General features: G+C 39.1%; 2 protein-coding genes across 19 annotated transcripts in view; one reads left to right on the top strand and one right to left on the bottom strand.

Annotated features, from left to right (window-relative positions):
* The first annotated feature begins 850 nt into the window (after window positions 1-850).
* LOC778459 (annexin) lies at window positions 851-13121 on the top strand. 18 transcript variants are annotated; one of them, XM_062669569.1, is made up of 9 exons: window positions 851-968; window positions 1120-1225; window positions 2315-2491; window positions 3502-3706; window positions 4687-4766; window positions 7479-7592; window positions 8834-8966; window positions 10976-11157; window positions 12470-13119. In XM_062669569.1, the coding sequence occupies exons 2-9, from the start codon at window positions 1214-1216 to the stop codon at window positions 12524-12526; spliced, it is 960 nt and encodes a 319-aa protein (XP_062525553.1). In that variant the 5' UTR covers window positions 851-968; window positions 1120-1213; the 3' UTR covers window positions 12527-13119.
* Window positions 12824-16067, bottom strand: part of LOC101738331 (amyloid protein-binding protein 2) — a 63378-nt gene continuing 60134 nt past the window's right edge. The window contains exons 12-13 of the mRNA XM_004923607.5: window positions 15256-15384; window positions 12824-14560 (exon numbers count right to left, since the gene is read on the bottom strand). Coding sequence (XP_004923664.1) covers window positions 14457-14560; window positions 15256-15384 — 233 coding nt within the window. The 3' untranslated portion in view covers window positions 12824-14456. The remainder of the gene's footprint in view (window positions 14561-15255; window positions 15385-16067) is intronic.

Below are 16067 nucleotides of genomic sequence, written 5' to 3' on the forward strand. Positions count from 1 at the left end.
GTCTGTGGGTTAATTTACTCGTCGAGCCCTTCGTCGCAGGCGACGTGTTCGACGAGAACGATGACCGGTACTTAAGGTACCTAAAAGCACCGTTAGTGGATCGGGAGGATCCGAAATGACGTGTTTTGGGCGACGTCGACTGTTTTCCATTCTGTCCGCAGGATCGGGAATGAGTATGTGAGTTAGCGCTGAATGTCAAACGATATACAGTCGTCCCTTCCTGACTGAGCCCCTGTACGCCCACCTGTCCTGGTGAAACTGGAAAAGCCTCCGCGTCACCAGGGATACCTTAATCCAAAAATTAATAAATAAACAATCGCCGTCGCCGCGTCGCCCTAAACTCATCATTTCGAATATTTCCAATCCACTACCGGTGCATATAAGCATTCTAAGCTCCGATCACCGTTCTTGTCGAACCCGTCGCTTGCGACGAAGGGTTCGGACACAGCCTACCGAGTTCCTCGCCCGATCTGTGTGCTTAGTGCGAGTTTTTAACGTTCTCGATAGCGTAAAAGTTACCTCATATTTGTATGGAATGGGATCGTTTGCGTACGTTTGGCGCTAGAGGCGCTGTTTCAACTGCATACAAAATTGGGTAACTTTTACGCTATCGAGAACTTTAAGAAACTCGCACTAAGCCACTGAAGTAGGAAACCTATATAGGTCTATGCACTAAGCACACTGCACAGTGGGTGGTGTTTCTGATCTGGTACTACTTAGTTCATCGAAGCACTGCTCTTGCTTGCGCAGATGTTAGAAAAGTCTCCAAGGCTCGTGATATCGCCTACATTTCGAAGTTAATAGTAATAAAAGCAATAAAGCAAAAAAGCTGTTATTAACAGATTACACTGAAATCAGTTTTATCGGCTAGTCAGTTTTCACTATAGAGTTAAGACAAAATGAAACGTACATGAAGTTTAATCTGTTTTGTCACTTTTGTCAGTTGATCTTTGGACGCAGGCTGGAAGGTTGTTGTTTTTGTGCAGCGTTTAGATAAATAAATTTTGTCCTAAAGTAGTGATAATCCTATATATTTGTTATTTATTACATTATTTCTAAATAATAACGAGAAATTTTATATACAGCATTAATAAAAAGAAATTGTTTTTTCTACAACAGTCATACAGTGTCACCAAGTTAGAAATTTGGATCCGCTGAAAACCGCAGATCACCTTTCTCTATTTTTGATACAAATCCTCGCATCTTAACCGAAATGGCCTATCAGGTAAAATTTTTAGTACCAGTTAATAAGATTTTGAAAGGATTAGTAAAAGGCGCATTAAAATCTGACGAAGCCGCCAAAATATTGAATAATAAAATGTTGTTAAATAAGGGTTTGTAATTTCTAAAACAGAGTTTATATACGCATAAATTTCGCATTTTTTGCGTGATCAGACAATGAAGTATTTTTAAAGTAGGATAATTTATAATTGCAGTACCTAATTAAAGTGGATTTAGTCCGTGTTTTATCATAATATTTATAACCTTTTCATTTGAATGTAAGAATCATTCTAATAAATTAAAAAAGTTACAATATCTATCGAAGTTTGTTGATAATATTAAGTTGATCAATTTTAGGGTGGGACATTGTCCATTGATGACATCAGCTTTAGAAAATAGGGCAAAGGGCGAATAGAGTCCTTGACATGTTTCATCAAACAAGCCTCACAAAAAAATGTCAGGTCATGTTATAACAATAAATATAAATGGTACTTACTTACTTAATATCTTAGATATTAAGTGTACTATGACTTATTCACCATTTTTATTTATTTTATAAGCCCAGTTTCTTAGTAGGTCAATCTTGGTAATTGACATAATTATTTTTTCATTGTCTCAACAAACAGTATGGTACTTCACATTATAGTTACTGCTGTTGTAAATTCTGCTACTTAAAATCGATAAAATTAAAGACATATGATATATTTACATACACCCGTACAACGATTTGACTCTACTTATCCGTTAAATATTAATAACACTTTAAAATTATAATAAATATATTTCGACCATACCTAACTTATCGAAATTTTGTTTTGATTCTTATTCAATAACCCATTAGGTGCTAGGGTTAGTGTTATCGACTTCATCAGGTTAGAGCCCCGTGAGCTCACCTACTCGTTCCGTGAATCTAGTATAACCCCTTGAGGTTACTAGAATAAATAGAAGAAAAAAAAAGTTCAATTGATAGTTGTTAAAGACAAAAAAGCCAGACTAGAGGATTGATGTGCTAACTATGCTTGATAGTTCAAATAAGATCTGATGAATATATTTTCATAAACAAATATAATAAAGTTGAATAACAATTCCGTAGAGAGCTCCAACTGTAGTAGGAGTGCCTAACTTCAATGCTGTAGAAGATGCAGCAGCTTTGAGGGCCGCCATGAAGGGCTTTGGTACAGACGAGCAAGCGATCATTGATATATTGACTACCAGGTCCAACATGCAGCGGCAAGCCATATCACAGGCTTTCACACGAGAGTATGGAAGAGTAAGTATACAACTAACATAGCTATGGAAACTATGTAAATTTTAGGTCTACTTTAAGTAATTAGTCATTTATGACAGAGTTGCAAATATGATAGGACGATGAAAACTCAAAGTTTTAAGAGTGCGACACTTCACCTCAAAATTTTAAGTCCAAACCCAATAATAAAGCATTATGTTAATTAATTTGTTATAACATTGTATACAATAATAGCTTTGACAAGTAATCATAAATACTGACAACAAATTTAAACCGACACCCCTAGTACTTGTATATTGCCTATTAAAATTTATATAGTATTAAGTTAGTGCGAAGCACTGCTCTTGCTAGTACCAATGCCAGCAACACCTCCGGTTTGAGCCCCAAAAGCTCACCTAACAGCTAGGATAATGCTGATATAGCCTCTCAAGGCTATCAGCATAGGTAGGATAAAAAAAAAATTTTGTTAGTAGCCCCAGAATATAATTACAGTAGGTAGTATAGTATAATTAGAGTAAAAATTAATCTTCTCCTAAGTGCACCTTTATGGTATTCATTTTGTTAATGAAATATTAACACTGCTTATCAATGATTAATTACATTTAGAATCGTTCAACCTCAGTGTGAGTCATGCGTGTAACAATATGGCCGCTAGTGGCTCCTAATTTGAAGTCAAGGTTACAAACGTGTTACTCATACATTTAAATTAATGTAAAGCAGAATAATACTGTCAATAAAACATAATTTTAAATATATAAATTATTTTTTTACATTACATTGCATTCTTGTTGTTCATTCATTGGGTTCTCAGACCCAAAGAAGCACGAAACTGAGATTTAGGTGAATGGTATGTTCATAAGCATATGCCACAGGCACAGTCAAGCCGCGTTAATAATTTTTTAAAATGTTTAATTGGCCAAAAAGGTACTATGCAAATACAGTTCCTAAAGACGGTTTTTAAAATAATAAAATAAGTCTTTGCCCAATATTACAATTTCAACCTAATCACGATGGAACACGGTAAATCACTCAAGGATCTCATTGAAGACCTGAAGTCCGAATTGGGTGGTCACTTCGAAGATGTAATTGTGGCTCTGATGACTCCCCCTGAGGAGTATCTGTGCCAAGAGCTGCACCGTTGTATGGAGGGTATGGGCACGGATGAAGACACCCTCGTTGAGATCCTCTGTACCAGAACCAAGCCGGAGATAGCCGCTATTGTGGACACATACGAACGATGTGAGTTTTCAGTTAACGTTTTTAAGTGCTTAAGAAAGTGTTTAACTGGATTACAGCAATTTGTTGTAAATTTTATAAAAATTTAGTGAAAATGTAGGTCAGGTTGTACTGTTAAAATCGCTAATTGTACAAAAAACATTTATATATTTCTTGAAAGTACTAGATTGTCACCAGTTATATGTAAGCCATCATGGCTTAAGGGATAAGACGGCCGGTGAATTCGTATCGAGCGATGCGAATGTGCCGGTGTTCGAATCCCGCGATTTTTCTAACGAAAAACGTACTGACCGCATGCTGACGAATGACTTCCACGGTGGTGAACATCGTGTTGGAAAAATTAAACACGCAAAAGTTATAATTTGCGTAATTACCGGTGCTCGCATGATTTGTGATCACGCACGGGAGGTTCCACACCCTGCCTATTTCTGCCGTGAAGCAGTAATGCGTTTCGGCTTGAAAGGTGAGGCAGTCATTGGACTGTAAAACTGAGGCCTACAACTCAAGTCTCAAGATATCTGTGAGCTCCGGTAGCCACCTAACGCCAGGTAGGCCGTGAATCCATTCACTCGTATGAGCAATAGAAAATAAAAATATTTAGATATTCATGTGATAGAGTTAGTCAAAGGAGACCAGTGTGCTTAGTGCGAGTTTTTTTAACGTTCTCGATAGCGTAAAAGTTAATTTAAATATGTATGGAGTTGGATCGTTTGCCTACGTTTGCCGCTAGGGGCGCTATTCCAATTCCATACAAGCTTGAGTTAACTTTACGCTTGCAACTTTGAGTTTTTGAGTAAACTTGTAAGTTTGAGTTATCTTTTACGCTTGTAACTTGTATGGAATTGGAACAACGCCCCTAGCGGCAAACGCAGGCAAACGATCCAACTCCATACAAATTTAAGTTAACTTTTACGCTATCGAGAACGTTAAAAACTTCGCACTAAGCAAACCGGTCGATCTGCACGGACCGCTTGTCCCCACAGTGTACGACCGCCCGCTGGCCGAGCACATGTGCTCCGAGACGTCGGGCGACTTTCGCCGCCTCCTGACACTCATTGTCGTCGTAAGTAAAGCGATGAAATTCATATAATGCATGGATTTTGATCTTAACCCAAAGTTGATAAGCCTCAGTCAAGATGTCTGCTGCAGTCGTCTTGTAATCGCGCGCAACATAATGACGCTTCATCACTGGTGGTAGGACCTCTTGGGAGTCCACACGGGTAGGTACCACCACCCCGCCTATTTCCGCCGTGAAGCAGTAATGCGTTTCGGCCTGAAGGACGGGGCAGCCATTATAACTATACTGAGACCTTAGAACTTATATCTCAAGGTGGGTGGCGCATTTACGTTGTAGATGTCTATGGGCTTCAGTAACCACTTAACACCAGGTGGGCTGTGAGCTCGTCCATCCAACTAAATAAAAAAAAAAAAAAGGCAAACGTGACTAAGCGACAATGCGTGAACTTTACAGTAGACTAATATAAAGTTGAAATTAATTTAATAAAAAAAAATCTATTTTAACGAATCTAGCTGTAGGATTGAAACGATTTTAATAGACCTAGAAATATTTTTTATAATTTTTTGCGCATCGAATATGGTTATTGCCTATCATTTATGTACAAATCAGTTATTGTCGCTTAAGCCTTGTTCGGACTAGGCGAGTATTTTAGTCGAGTACCGAGTAATTTAGTGGCTAAACTACTCGCTACTCGCCCGAAAAAATAGAACAAAATGGATTGACTTGACTAAAACATTTACTAACCTACTCGACTAAATTTTTGGTGCTCAGACACATTTAGCTACTAAATTACTCGGTACTCGACTAAAATACTCGCCTAGTCCGAACAAGGCTTAAGTCACGTTTGCCTTTCAAGCGTCGATATACAGTACCAGGCAATAAATGTTGCACATCGATATTTAGAAAGAGGCAGTCGTCTAATTTGGTTTTTGTTGTAAGGCTACCTGTTTGCGACGAAACACTAACTATCCGGTATCTATGGAAACTAATTGTCAATTAGGTAATGTGCGACAGATGTAACGCTCTACGAAAGCAAAAATTAACCGTCTCTTTCCCACGGTCGATGTGCAACATTTATCGCCGGGTACTGTACTTAAGTTGTCTAGGGCAATGGAAATTTCCGTTAGAATTGTTTTTCATATCAATTAACCCCCCTTTTGGACTCATCAGTGTTCGTCTTGAGGTCACTCTTTTTATTTCCATGGTATCTGTATCTGCCTAAAACCGCGAATCTCAAAGAATCTGGTAAAACGAACTTTTATTCAGAGTACGGGCCCAATATGCATGCATGTTAAAATTCAAATCGGGATTTGTGACCTCTTTAATAGAAAGGCTTTAGACAGAGACGGGGAGGAAGGTCCATTATGTTACTGAGAGAGAAATGCCAGTGGAGTTAAGACCCTGGTGTAAGTACAAAGGGCTCTGGTCAATATGCATTAAGCTCAACTTCATTCCACCCATCCCTCCCCCACCTGTCTGGACAAATTTGACAAGAACCTACTAATGCGACTTTACATGTTAGTTCAAGTACAGAATTTACTGTAGTTCTTGACTAGCCAAGGTTTTTGATAATCATTCGCGAAGAAGCTACTCTTGAGTTGTTAGGTCTCCTTCGGAGGCGCTCGGGTAGCTGTTAGCAAATCTCACCCCTCTTGGCTGAGCCCTTACTCGCCCACCTGTCATGGTGAAACTGGAAAGGCCTTCGGGACACCAGTAATCTCTCAAACATAAAAAAAAGGTTTTTATAGATCATAGAGAGATTACGCTGGTTATATCTCTCGCTCCCAATTCGACAGCACAGAATCTAGCAACGTACCTGTTTTTGATTAGTTCGTTTGTAAGATCATCATCAAGAATTGTTGCTTCTTTTTATTGTGTGATCTTTGGGTTGGCGATTTCCCACGATACCACTTATTTCTTCAATTTTATTCAAATTCTGTGTGGAGACGACATGTTCAAATAGCTAATAAGCCATTAGAGAGGCAGATAGAATAGCTTAGGATATGATTTTGGTGTTGCTTACTAAGTTATGTTAGCTACTAGTAGAAAAGACTGGGAATTTTTGTGACTAATGACCACACTAACAGATATGTATGTTGATAATTGCTTTTGCGTTGTTTTCATTTACACATTAATCTGTTACACGATTTGTTATGACTGTCCTGTATACATTCGTACGCAAACAATAGACTCCCTAAAGTCTGTTAGATAACTTAGACGCAGAGATTTGGGCTTTTGATACAAAATGTGAAAGTCCTAGTGTTGATTCGATATTTCTTAGCTTTCCCGGAGACTTTTGTTGGCATCGATCGTGTTTTGGGAAATGCATCTGTGTCTAAAAAGTTCTGGAATGTTCATAATTTACTGTCGCGAAATTAAAATAAAACCAAATTGTATCTGAGGATATGATAAGTCTCAACCGTCACTTGGCAGTTAAGTTTTGTTTTGTTTTGTGCAATAGTCCCGTTAACGATAAAGTTTTATAAGTACTTAAGTTTGTCGTGCTTTCACTTCCTTTTTATCACGACGGAGCACTTTCTTTTACTTTCGCTTTCGCCGAGCGACCCGCACGGCCTTGGACTTGATGTACCAATTTGTATGCCTTAAAAAAGCCATTCTATTTGACACATGCTGATAACAATAATTTCTTGTGAACAATCGAGATGTTAGAGAATTTCAAAGATGTAAAAGTATGGTACCCGAAGTCCAAGGCCGCAGAAGGGCGGTGCTATCTCGTTAATAAAGTCTGGTGCGAAGGGGGCCCGCGCAGACGAGGCGCCGGCCGACCCCGAGCGGGCCCGCGAGCTCGCGCAGGAGTTGTACGACGCCGGGGAGGCCAAGTGGGGGACCGACGAGGAGGTCTTCAACAGAGTGAGTGTGACCTACTCCACAGCGCGGACTAACTCGTATATATGTTACGGTAAATGTACACTCTTGGGAAATGTACACTTTTACCGGACAATGTGCACATTTAATGCAAATGCAAAGTGCAAATGTGTACTCTTGCCTTCACGTTTTGGTAAATGTATACTCTTATCTTCATGTTTCAAGAAAAGTTGGAATACAAATAAATTAATAATGTTGTTGCAGTAAAAAATATTTATTTAAATAAATATAATAATACAAAAGGCTTTAATAACGAAAACTATTTTAATAAAAAAATGTTAATGACAAACAAAACATACTTTTCTTTGCATATTATATAATATTTCATAAGGTAGGTTGAATGCACATTACCCAAACGAGGAGGCAAATGTGCAGTGTGCATTTGCCGCAATATCTACTTTTACCGTAACATATACACTTTTCAATCAATTACAAAATTCATTTACTGTTTTTAGGTTTTTATTACAACCAACTATGCCAATCTATAATGCAATAACATCATTGATTTAATGCAATATGAGTTCGACGTGCAACCTAACCCATAGACGCAGCCCTCTGAGTTTTGGCCGGATCTTCTCAGTAGGTCGCGATTGCAATCCGGTGGTACATTCAACGAAGCACTGCTCTTACTAGGGCAGATGTTAGCAAGCTCTTTAAAGCTATGTCCCGTGAGCTTTTTGATTGGTGGGCATCTAAGCGAAGCCAAAATAGACCAAGGCTTTAACAGGAAATTAATTTACGTGTCTAAACTATTGTGCAGTAAAGGACAATGCCCAAAAGTGGGCCAACTTCATGACAAAACTATTTGTACTTGTAAACTATGCCTTATTTTTTCAGGTTGTTTAGTTTATATATCAACATTTCTTTCACCCTGGCATTGTTTTACAAAAAAATAATTTACTTTTTTTTTATTGCTTAGATGGGTGGACGAGCTCACAGCGCACCTGGTGTTAAGTGGTTACTGGAGCCCATAGACATCTACAACGTAAACGCGCCACCCAACTTGAGATATAAGTTCTAAGGTCTCAAGTATAGTTACAACCGCTGCCCCGCCCTTCAAACCGAAGCGCATTACTGCTTCACGGCAGAAATAGGCAGGGGCGGTGGTACCTACCCGTGCGGACTCACAAGAGGTCCTAACACCAGTAAGATAATAAAAATCGAAAAGAAAACGTGTCGCAATATATGAATGGGTTGATTTAACGACGATATTTTGGCGCGTCCAGATCTTAGCCCACGAGAGTTTCGCCCAGCTCCGCCAGATCTTCGAGGAGTACAAGAACATCGCGGGGCGCACCGTCGAGCAGGCCATCAAGGCGGAGATCGACGGAGAGCTCAAGGACGCGCTGTCCGCCATCGGTCAGTGCGACCAGCCTAACCAGACCCCCACCTACACCCGGCTGTCTCTAGGGGTGTATTTTAGGTCCAATCTGAAGTTTCATTACCAGTGTTCGTTCCCGTTGCGCAGACTTATATGAGGATTTTTTTTTATTGCTTAGATGGGTGGACGAGGTCACAGCCCACCTGGTGTTAAGTGGTTACTGGACCCAATAGACATCTACGACGTAAATGCGGCACCCACCTTGAGGTATAAGTTCTAAAGTCTCAAGTATAGTTGCAACGGCTTCCCCACCCTTCAAACCGAAACGCATTACTGCCTCACGGCAGAAATAGGCAGGGCGGTGGTACCCACCCGTGCGGACTCACAAGAGGTCCTACCACAAGTACCAGTCAATCAAAACAAAGTGATGAAAAGCGTTATGTTTATTTTGAAGCAATTCAAAATGAAGACCTAGTCGTTTTAAAATGAAAGCTTATATTCCGACGATCGATATCGCACACATACGACCTTTTTAATTTAAAGCTTTACACGTTGAATTTGTAATGAAACGTTCGCGTGGCTCAATTGAGTACTTCCTGCGTCATCTTAGTCAATTCTCAAGGAATGCTGAGCACAATTCAATTTCGGGCAACTCACGTGGGTCACGCTCGGTGGAGCCCAGAAACCACCGGGGACATTTTTTTTTATTTATTGCCTTTGTAGGCAGACGAGCATACGGCCCACCTGACGGTAAGTGGTCACCGTCGCTCATGGACGTCAGCAATGCCAGGGACAGAGCCAAGCTGCTGCCTACAAAATATTTCAATAATGTCTATTTCATTTTTTTTTTTCCATAATGCAATTAACCTCTTGCCGATGCCATTGTTGCCAGCTCATACAAATCTTCAATTATTAAATAGCGGCTCTGTTATGTGACAAATTATTTGAAGCGAATTGAAATGAAGATTACTAATTTGGGACCGTAATCCATTGGGATGAAATTGAATGTATCGAGATGTTTTTTTTTTTTCTTAGATGGGCGGACGAGCTCACAGCCAACCTGGTCTTAAGTGGTTACTGGAGCCCATGGACATCTACAACGTATGCGCCACCCACCTTGAGATATAAGTTCTAAGATCTCAGTATAGTTACAACGGCTGCCCCACCCTTCAAAGCGAAACGCATTACTGCTTCACGGCAGAATTAGGTAAGGCGGTGGTACCTACCCGCGCGGACTCACAAGAGGTCCTACCACCAGTAAAGATTGGATGAAATAAAGTCTCAGTAAAACGATGGTTATTAACTGAGACTGCAGTGGACTTTTTGGAAGAACACGAGGAGATATGGTCAGCTAAAAAAAAATAACAAGAAGCTAAGAGGCTAATGAGCCTGAACAAACACTAAATTCTATATTAACGTCTTTGTGTTCTAAGAGTCCACGGCATGCTCTTCAAAGCTGCCTGGTCGCGCGCATTTTACTATAAACTTTTAAGAATATGGAGAAATTAGGATACAGCCAATGCTATTGGGCGAAACCGTCGATAGTTAAAATGTATAGTCGAATGCCGATTAAATAGGCTAGCGGTCGATAGGGTTAAAGAGTCCCGAGCAACCACATGTTTGTGCCGGCATCGCTGTTGTCCATGGGCGATAGTGACGACTCATTTAGAGATGGTTACCGAATCGCAACTCGTCGAATCCGTCACTTACGGCGAGTAAATTAACCCACAGACACAGCCCTACAGAGTTTCTCGCCGGATCTTCTCAGTGGGTCGCGTTTCCGATCAGTGGCATATTCTGCGATGCACTGCCCTTGCTATGGCTAGTGCTAGCAACGTCTTCAGGTTTGAGCCCCGTAAGCTCATCTATTAATTAAGGTTACACTGAAATGGTTTCTCAAGACCATCAGCTTTGTTAGTGAAAAAAAAAATCGCACTGATCGTCCTTTGCGTTGGAAATTTGCGAGTTCGAAATGTCATAGTGACAGATAACCCGCTGCTACAAGCGAAGGAATGTCGCCTCCCCGCTAAACCCGCGATGATTCCAGTCGAGTGCGTCCAGAACGCGTCGAGCTGGTTCGCGACCCGGCTGCGCGGCGCTGTCCAGGGGCTCGGGACCGCGGACCGAACCCTCATCCGTATCCTCGTCAGCCGCTCCGAACTAGACCTGGGCGCCATCAAGCTGGAGTACGAACGTCTCTACGATAAGACGCTGGAGAGTGAAGTGAGGGTATGTACGTTACAGTGGAGTGCGTGGAGGACGCGGCCGGCTGGTTCGCGCGGAGGCTGCGGCGCGCCGTGCAGGGCGCCGGCACCGACGATAGGGCTCTGGTCAGGATCCTCGCCACCCGCGCCGAGGTAGACCTCGATAACGTCAAGCTGGAGTACGAGAAGCTGTTCGACAAGACCCTTCAAAGCGACATCTCGGTACGGAAACGGGTCTGGCTTCATTTGTACGGTGGAAGTAAACTCCACATTAAAAAAAAATGGGCAAAGCATGTCAAAGAAGTGAAATTTCTTATTTTCTTTTTTTTATTTCCTTTGTAGGCAGACGAGCGTACGGCCCCCCTGATGTTAAGTGGTTACCGTCGCCCATGGACTTCAACAATGCCAGGAGCAGAGCCAAGCCGCTGCCTGCCTTCTTACTTACAAGTACCTATAAACAGACAAAATACTACAAAAAATCGTATCATGTATATATATAATGATTCATATGTAATTCAAAATTATTCGAATATGTACATATTTGAATTTACCTAAAAGGTATAACTTTGTTGATATAAATACCTACTACCTAGTAATAAAACCTTCACACGGATATGTTACGCTCAATAATTCATAATAATCATATTATATTATAATTACATAATAATTAAACAACCATTTTTTCTCGGTTGTCGTTAGAAATTTCACTTCAAAGTTCATGTAAGATTTAGCAAACAGCGTAAGAATGCTCATCCACCACAACACCAGCTTCTACTCGCACTCTGATACATATTATTACATACCGAATCCTATATGTATATACATATTATATATTTTATTCCTAACGTTAATTTTTTTCTAAATCAATCAGTTCATTTTGACTAATTAACTTGCTTTCAATGTCGTAATGGTTTCGGTATACTATTCCTTGAATCTATGTAACATGTTTTAATGTATTACATTCTCGCTACCTGCAATGCGTCGGAACAGGAGGTGAGATTGTATTTTCATACATTTTCCTACGTTGAAGAGAACTTTTCTTATTTACGTCCAAAAAAGTCCAACACAATATGATTTAAACAAATAGTCAGACTTTCTTAAATTCATCAATAATCTACTCCGGGTGATGGAGACTTAAAAGCTATGATTAATTTGCAAGTAATTAATATAATACTAATACATTGCATTTCTTTCCCACCCGCATGTGCATCTGTCCACGATCGACACGAAATATTGCTACACCGCCATCTCTTGGCCGCCATGCTGACTACACCGCACGTGCTGCCATCTAACGGTTGATTGTGAATTACCGAAAATGTCCCGCGTTTTGACAGCAGGGAGAGACCTCTGGAGACTACAAAAGGGCTCTGGTAGCCCTCATCGGACCAGCTTAAGAAGGCCTTTGCTGTTGGAAGCATCCATTCGATGTCATACAGATTGCTTCTTATTCCTCGAATATTTACAACAACGTTAACAAGGATTATTTAAAGAAATTAGTAATATTATAATTGTATTTCAAGTAAAATTTATTTTTTGTTGAGCTTTACGTGGCCTATCTGAGCTAATAGATGTGATTATTTTAACTTTTATCATAGAAATACAATAGTTTTTTTTGTATGAAAATAAACAAAATCGTACAATTTGAAAGTACGTTCATTTTGTTTAAATTAAAACAACTGAACAGACTGAGATAGCTGAATAATATCCTTTATTATCATTAAATTAATTTAATAAACTATTTATTTTGTCATTGATAACAATTATACATTTTATAAATTCTAAATCTTCAATTGTAAGTGCACGCATTAGGTACTTTGTACAATCGCCTTATTAATGTCATGAAACATGAAATTGTTGTCAATTTAATATTTTATCGCGTGTTTTTGCATTCCGAATCATATTTTGTGAGGTCCGTGTTTTTAGTATTCAGTTAAGCTTTAAAAGTTTATAAAAATATTTACTATTTAATAAATAGCTGTGTACAATATTTCAGGTGTTTATTATTTCATTTAAAAACCCTCACTGTGACATACAAATCGTGACTAAAAATCTTATAAATTAGTTTTGTTTGTATAAAAGATGTGTTTACATTATCAATAACGAGGTGAATTGTTTTAGGTCCTATTTTATTTTATTATTATTAGCGTATTTAATCGAAAAATAATATATACAGTAAATTAATAATTGCACTACGATTAGATTGGGTATTATTAGAGATCATAATAGATTTTTAGTCAAATAAAAAATTTAAATGAGTCATTCAAATAACAAACAAAATTTATTTTCCTTGATGCATGATCCTTTTAGATTTTTTTTATTTAATGAAAGCATTCTGACAACACAAACCCAATTAAAAGTTCTAAACATCGTTTTACCTTAAGCGGTCATATAGTGGAACTTTTTAAACTGAAATACAGCAAATAAATATTATAGTTTTTATTTACAAAATAATAATTAAATCTAGTCTTAAAAAACATGAGTTTACAAATTCATTATGTCCTAGCTGTATCTGCAACGTCAGTACATGTTTTACTAATCTATATCTGATCTATGTAAGAGAACCATTTTCGAAAATGAACCAAATAAAATGAAATGATTAAACTCCTCTGGGATTTTTCTGGAGAGCTCGTACATTACGTACCGAGGCTTAAGGAGAGCTTAGAGTTAGCTTTACTGTTGTCCATAGACGGCAGTGACCACTTTTCGACAAGAGAGCGGTTACGTGCTCGTCAACCCATGGAAGCGATAAAATTTGTAATCCGATGTAGGAATTAACAAACTTAATTAAAATATCGACATTTTTTGTACATTTCCGACGCTGAGAGCGATGGGTCGTTGACCTGAGAGTTTTGCACGCTACACATGGGATCTTGAAGTGTAGCGACAAAGCTTAGACGCAGTGTGGTATTGATATATCGGTTTCGTGTATTCAAGGGTTCCCTTACAAAACATGTTTTTTTATATTTTCGTAAGTAATTTACATTTTTCTCTAATTTTTTTTAAATATATCCTAAAATATATACAGGGCATATAAAGATCGCTTCCAAAAACGATGGAACGGAACTACATTTTAGTGACGCAGTGTATGACAAACAAAAATGCTGCGATTTGAGGGGTCGATGAACTGTTAGCGCGTGAGTGCGATCATTGACCCCCAAGTCTTGTCCCGTGTTTGTTGCAATTTCACAAAATCATTAACTAATACGGGTCGCGGCGGTAACAATAACAATTTCGATTTCGGAAGCAATCCGTCTACACTCTAGAGTTCACAGCACTACGGGTTCTTATTACAGTACGATCACTTAACATCGCTCGGGATGTTGTTCAGTCGTTGGGCGCGAACAGTTTCGCTTGTAGTTCTTCTAACGACAGCACTTCCTCGTCGCCGAGGGCCGGCTGTTGCTCCGCTTTTGATTTCTCACGAAGTTCTGTTTACACAAAAAAATACGTTTTAGAAGTGAAACTTCTTTAGGTGCGTTGAGAGTAAAATTTAACTCGCGACAGATTCGTTACGGCTAGAGAGAAAAGATACAATTCAGGACGAGCGAGAGTGAGAAAATAGACAGAGCGTCTCGCGAACCACCTTGGAGAGAGGGAGAAAGCATGCTAAGTCGTTTCTCTTATACACATTCTGTTAACGGGCGTCGGTCACTAGATGGCTTGTTATTAGTTTCTCATTGCTCCTCTAGATGGCAGTAACATATTAACTAATCTTATATTTTTAATGAATGATTTAAAAAAAATTTTTTTTTTCTATTATTAAATAATATATATATGAATGGTTAAGAACTTGTTTCTCTTATACACAGCAATCCCTCTTACAAGAGAAATTTGAATGATGAAAAATTAAGAAAACCAGAACACTACACACCGCAAAAGAAGTTTCACTTCTTTCTCGTGCACCAGGTTGCGCGTACCATTTTTTTACTGTTATATTTAATTTTGACCAAAAGTTTCCACGAATTGTAATGAAATGTAATATATTATTTTTGTCTCATTTTTTTTTTATTTTTATTAACTCTCGAGAACGTTAGCTCTCACTAAGCACACCGACATGTAATGCAGTGTTCTGGTTTGTTGGTGCGGTGCGGGGGTGCGGGGGGTTGGGGGGTGGTGTAGTTACGTTGCCAGCGCTGCAGCACGCGCGCGTAGTGTGCGGCGGCGTCGTGCCGCTTGAGCTGCGTGCAGACGTGCACCAGCCCGCGGTAGTCGTACTCCAGCCCCGAGTAGCGCTCGCCGAACAACTTCACACCTGCACACACACATACCCGCACATATGATCACTCGCAACCTTTTTATTTTTTTACCGACTTCAAAAAAGGAGGAGGTTCTCAATTCGACTGTATAAATATATATCGACGCTTGAAAGGCAAACGTGATTAAGCGACAATGCGCGAACTTTACAGTAGACTCATTTTAAATTGAAATACCTGAAAAAAACTATTTTAACGAATCTAGCTGTAGGTAGGATTGAAATGATTTTAATAGACCTAGAAATGTATTTTTATTGTGTATTTGCGCATCGTATTTTTTGCGCATCGAATATGGTTATTGCCTATCATTTATGTACAAAGCAGTTATTGTCGCTTAGTCACGTTTGCCTTTCAAGCGTCGATATATATATAAAACTTTTGACCGGGTGAATCGATTTTGACGATTCTTTTTTTATTAGAATGCTGACGCTTCCCGTGTGATCCCATTTCAATTTAGTCCAGTTCTGATAATGGTATCCATGAGAAAACCATACAAGTCTTAAATTTGCATTAAGTACGTGCGCGACAAATAAATGAATAACTCAATATCACGCCAACCGATTTCGATGATTATTCTTTTTAGTGTATATTAATTTGTCTTTGAATACCTTTTTGGAAGTTTTTGCTTAACGTATTAATATTTCATTTACGTATTAATATCTGCGGTAGGCAGCGGCTTGGC

Source organism: Bombyx mori, chromosome 8 (assembly GCF_030269925.1).
Source record: "Bombyx mori chromosome 8, ASM3026992v2".
Taxonomy (NCBI): Eukaryota; Metazoa; Arthropoda; class Insecta; order Lepidoptera; family Bombycidae; genus Bombyx; species Bombyx mori.

What these genes read in the sequence shown, in the direction of transcription:
- LOC778459 (XM_062669560.1), top strand. An exon ending in TGTGGACACATACGAACGAT is followed by an intron (nt 3,707 to 4,686) that starts GTGAGTTTTCAG and finishes TTGTCCCCACAG; the next exon opens with TGTACGACCGCCCGCTGGCC. An exon ending in TCCTGACACTCATTGTCGTC is followed by an intron (nt 4,767 to 7,466) that starts GTAAGTAAAGCG and finishes TCGTTAATAAAG; the next exon opens with TCTGGTGCGAAGGGGGCCCG.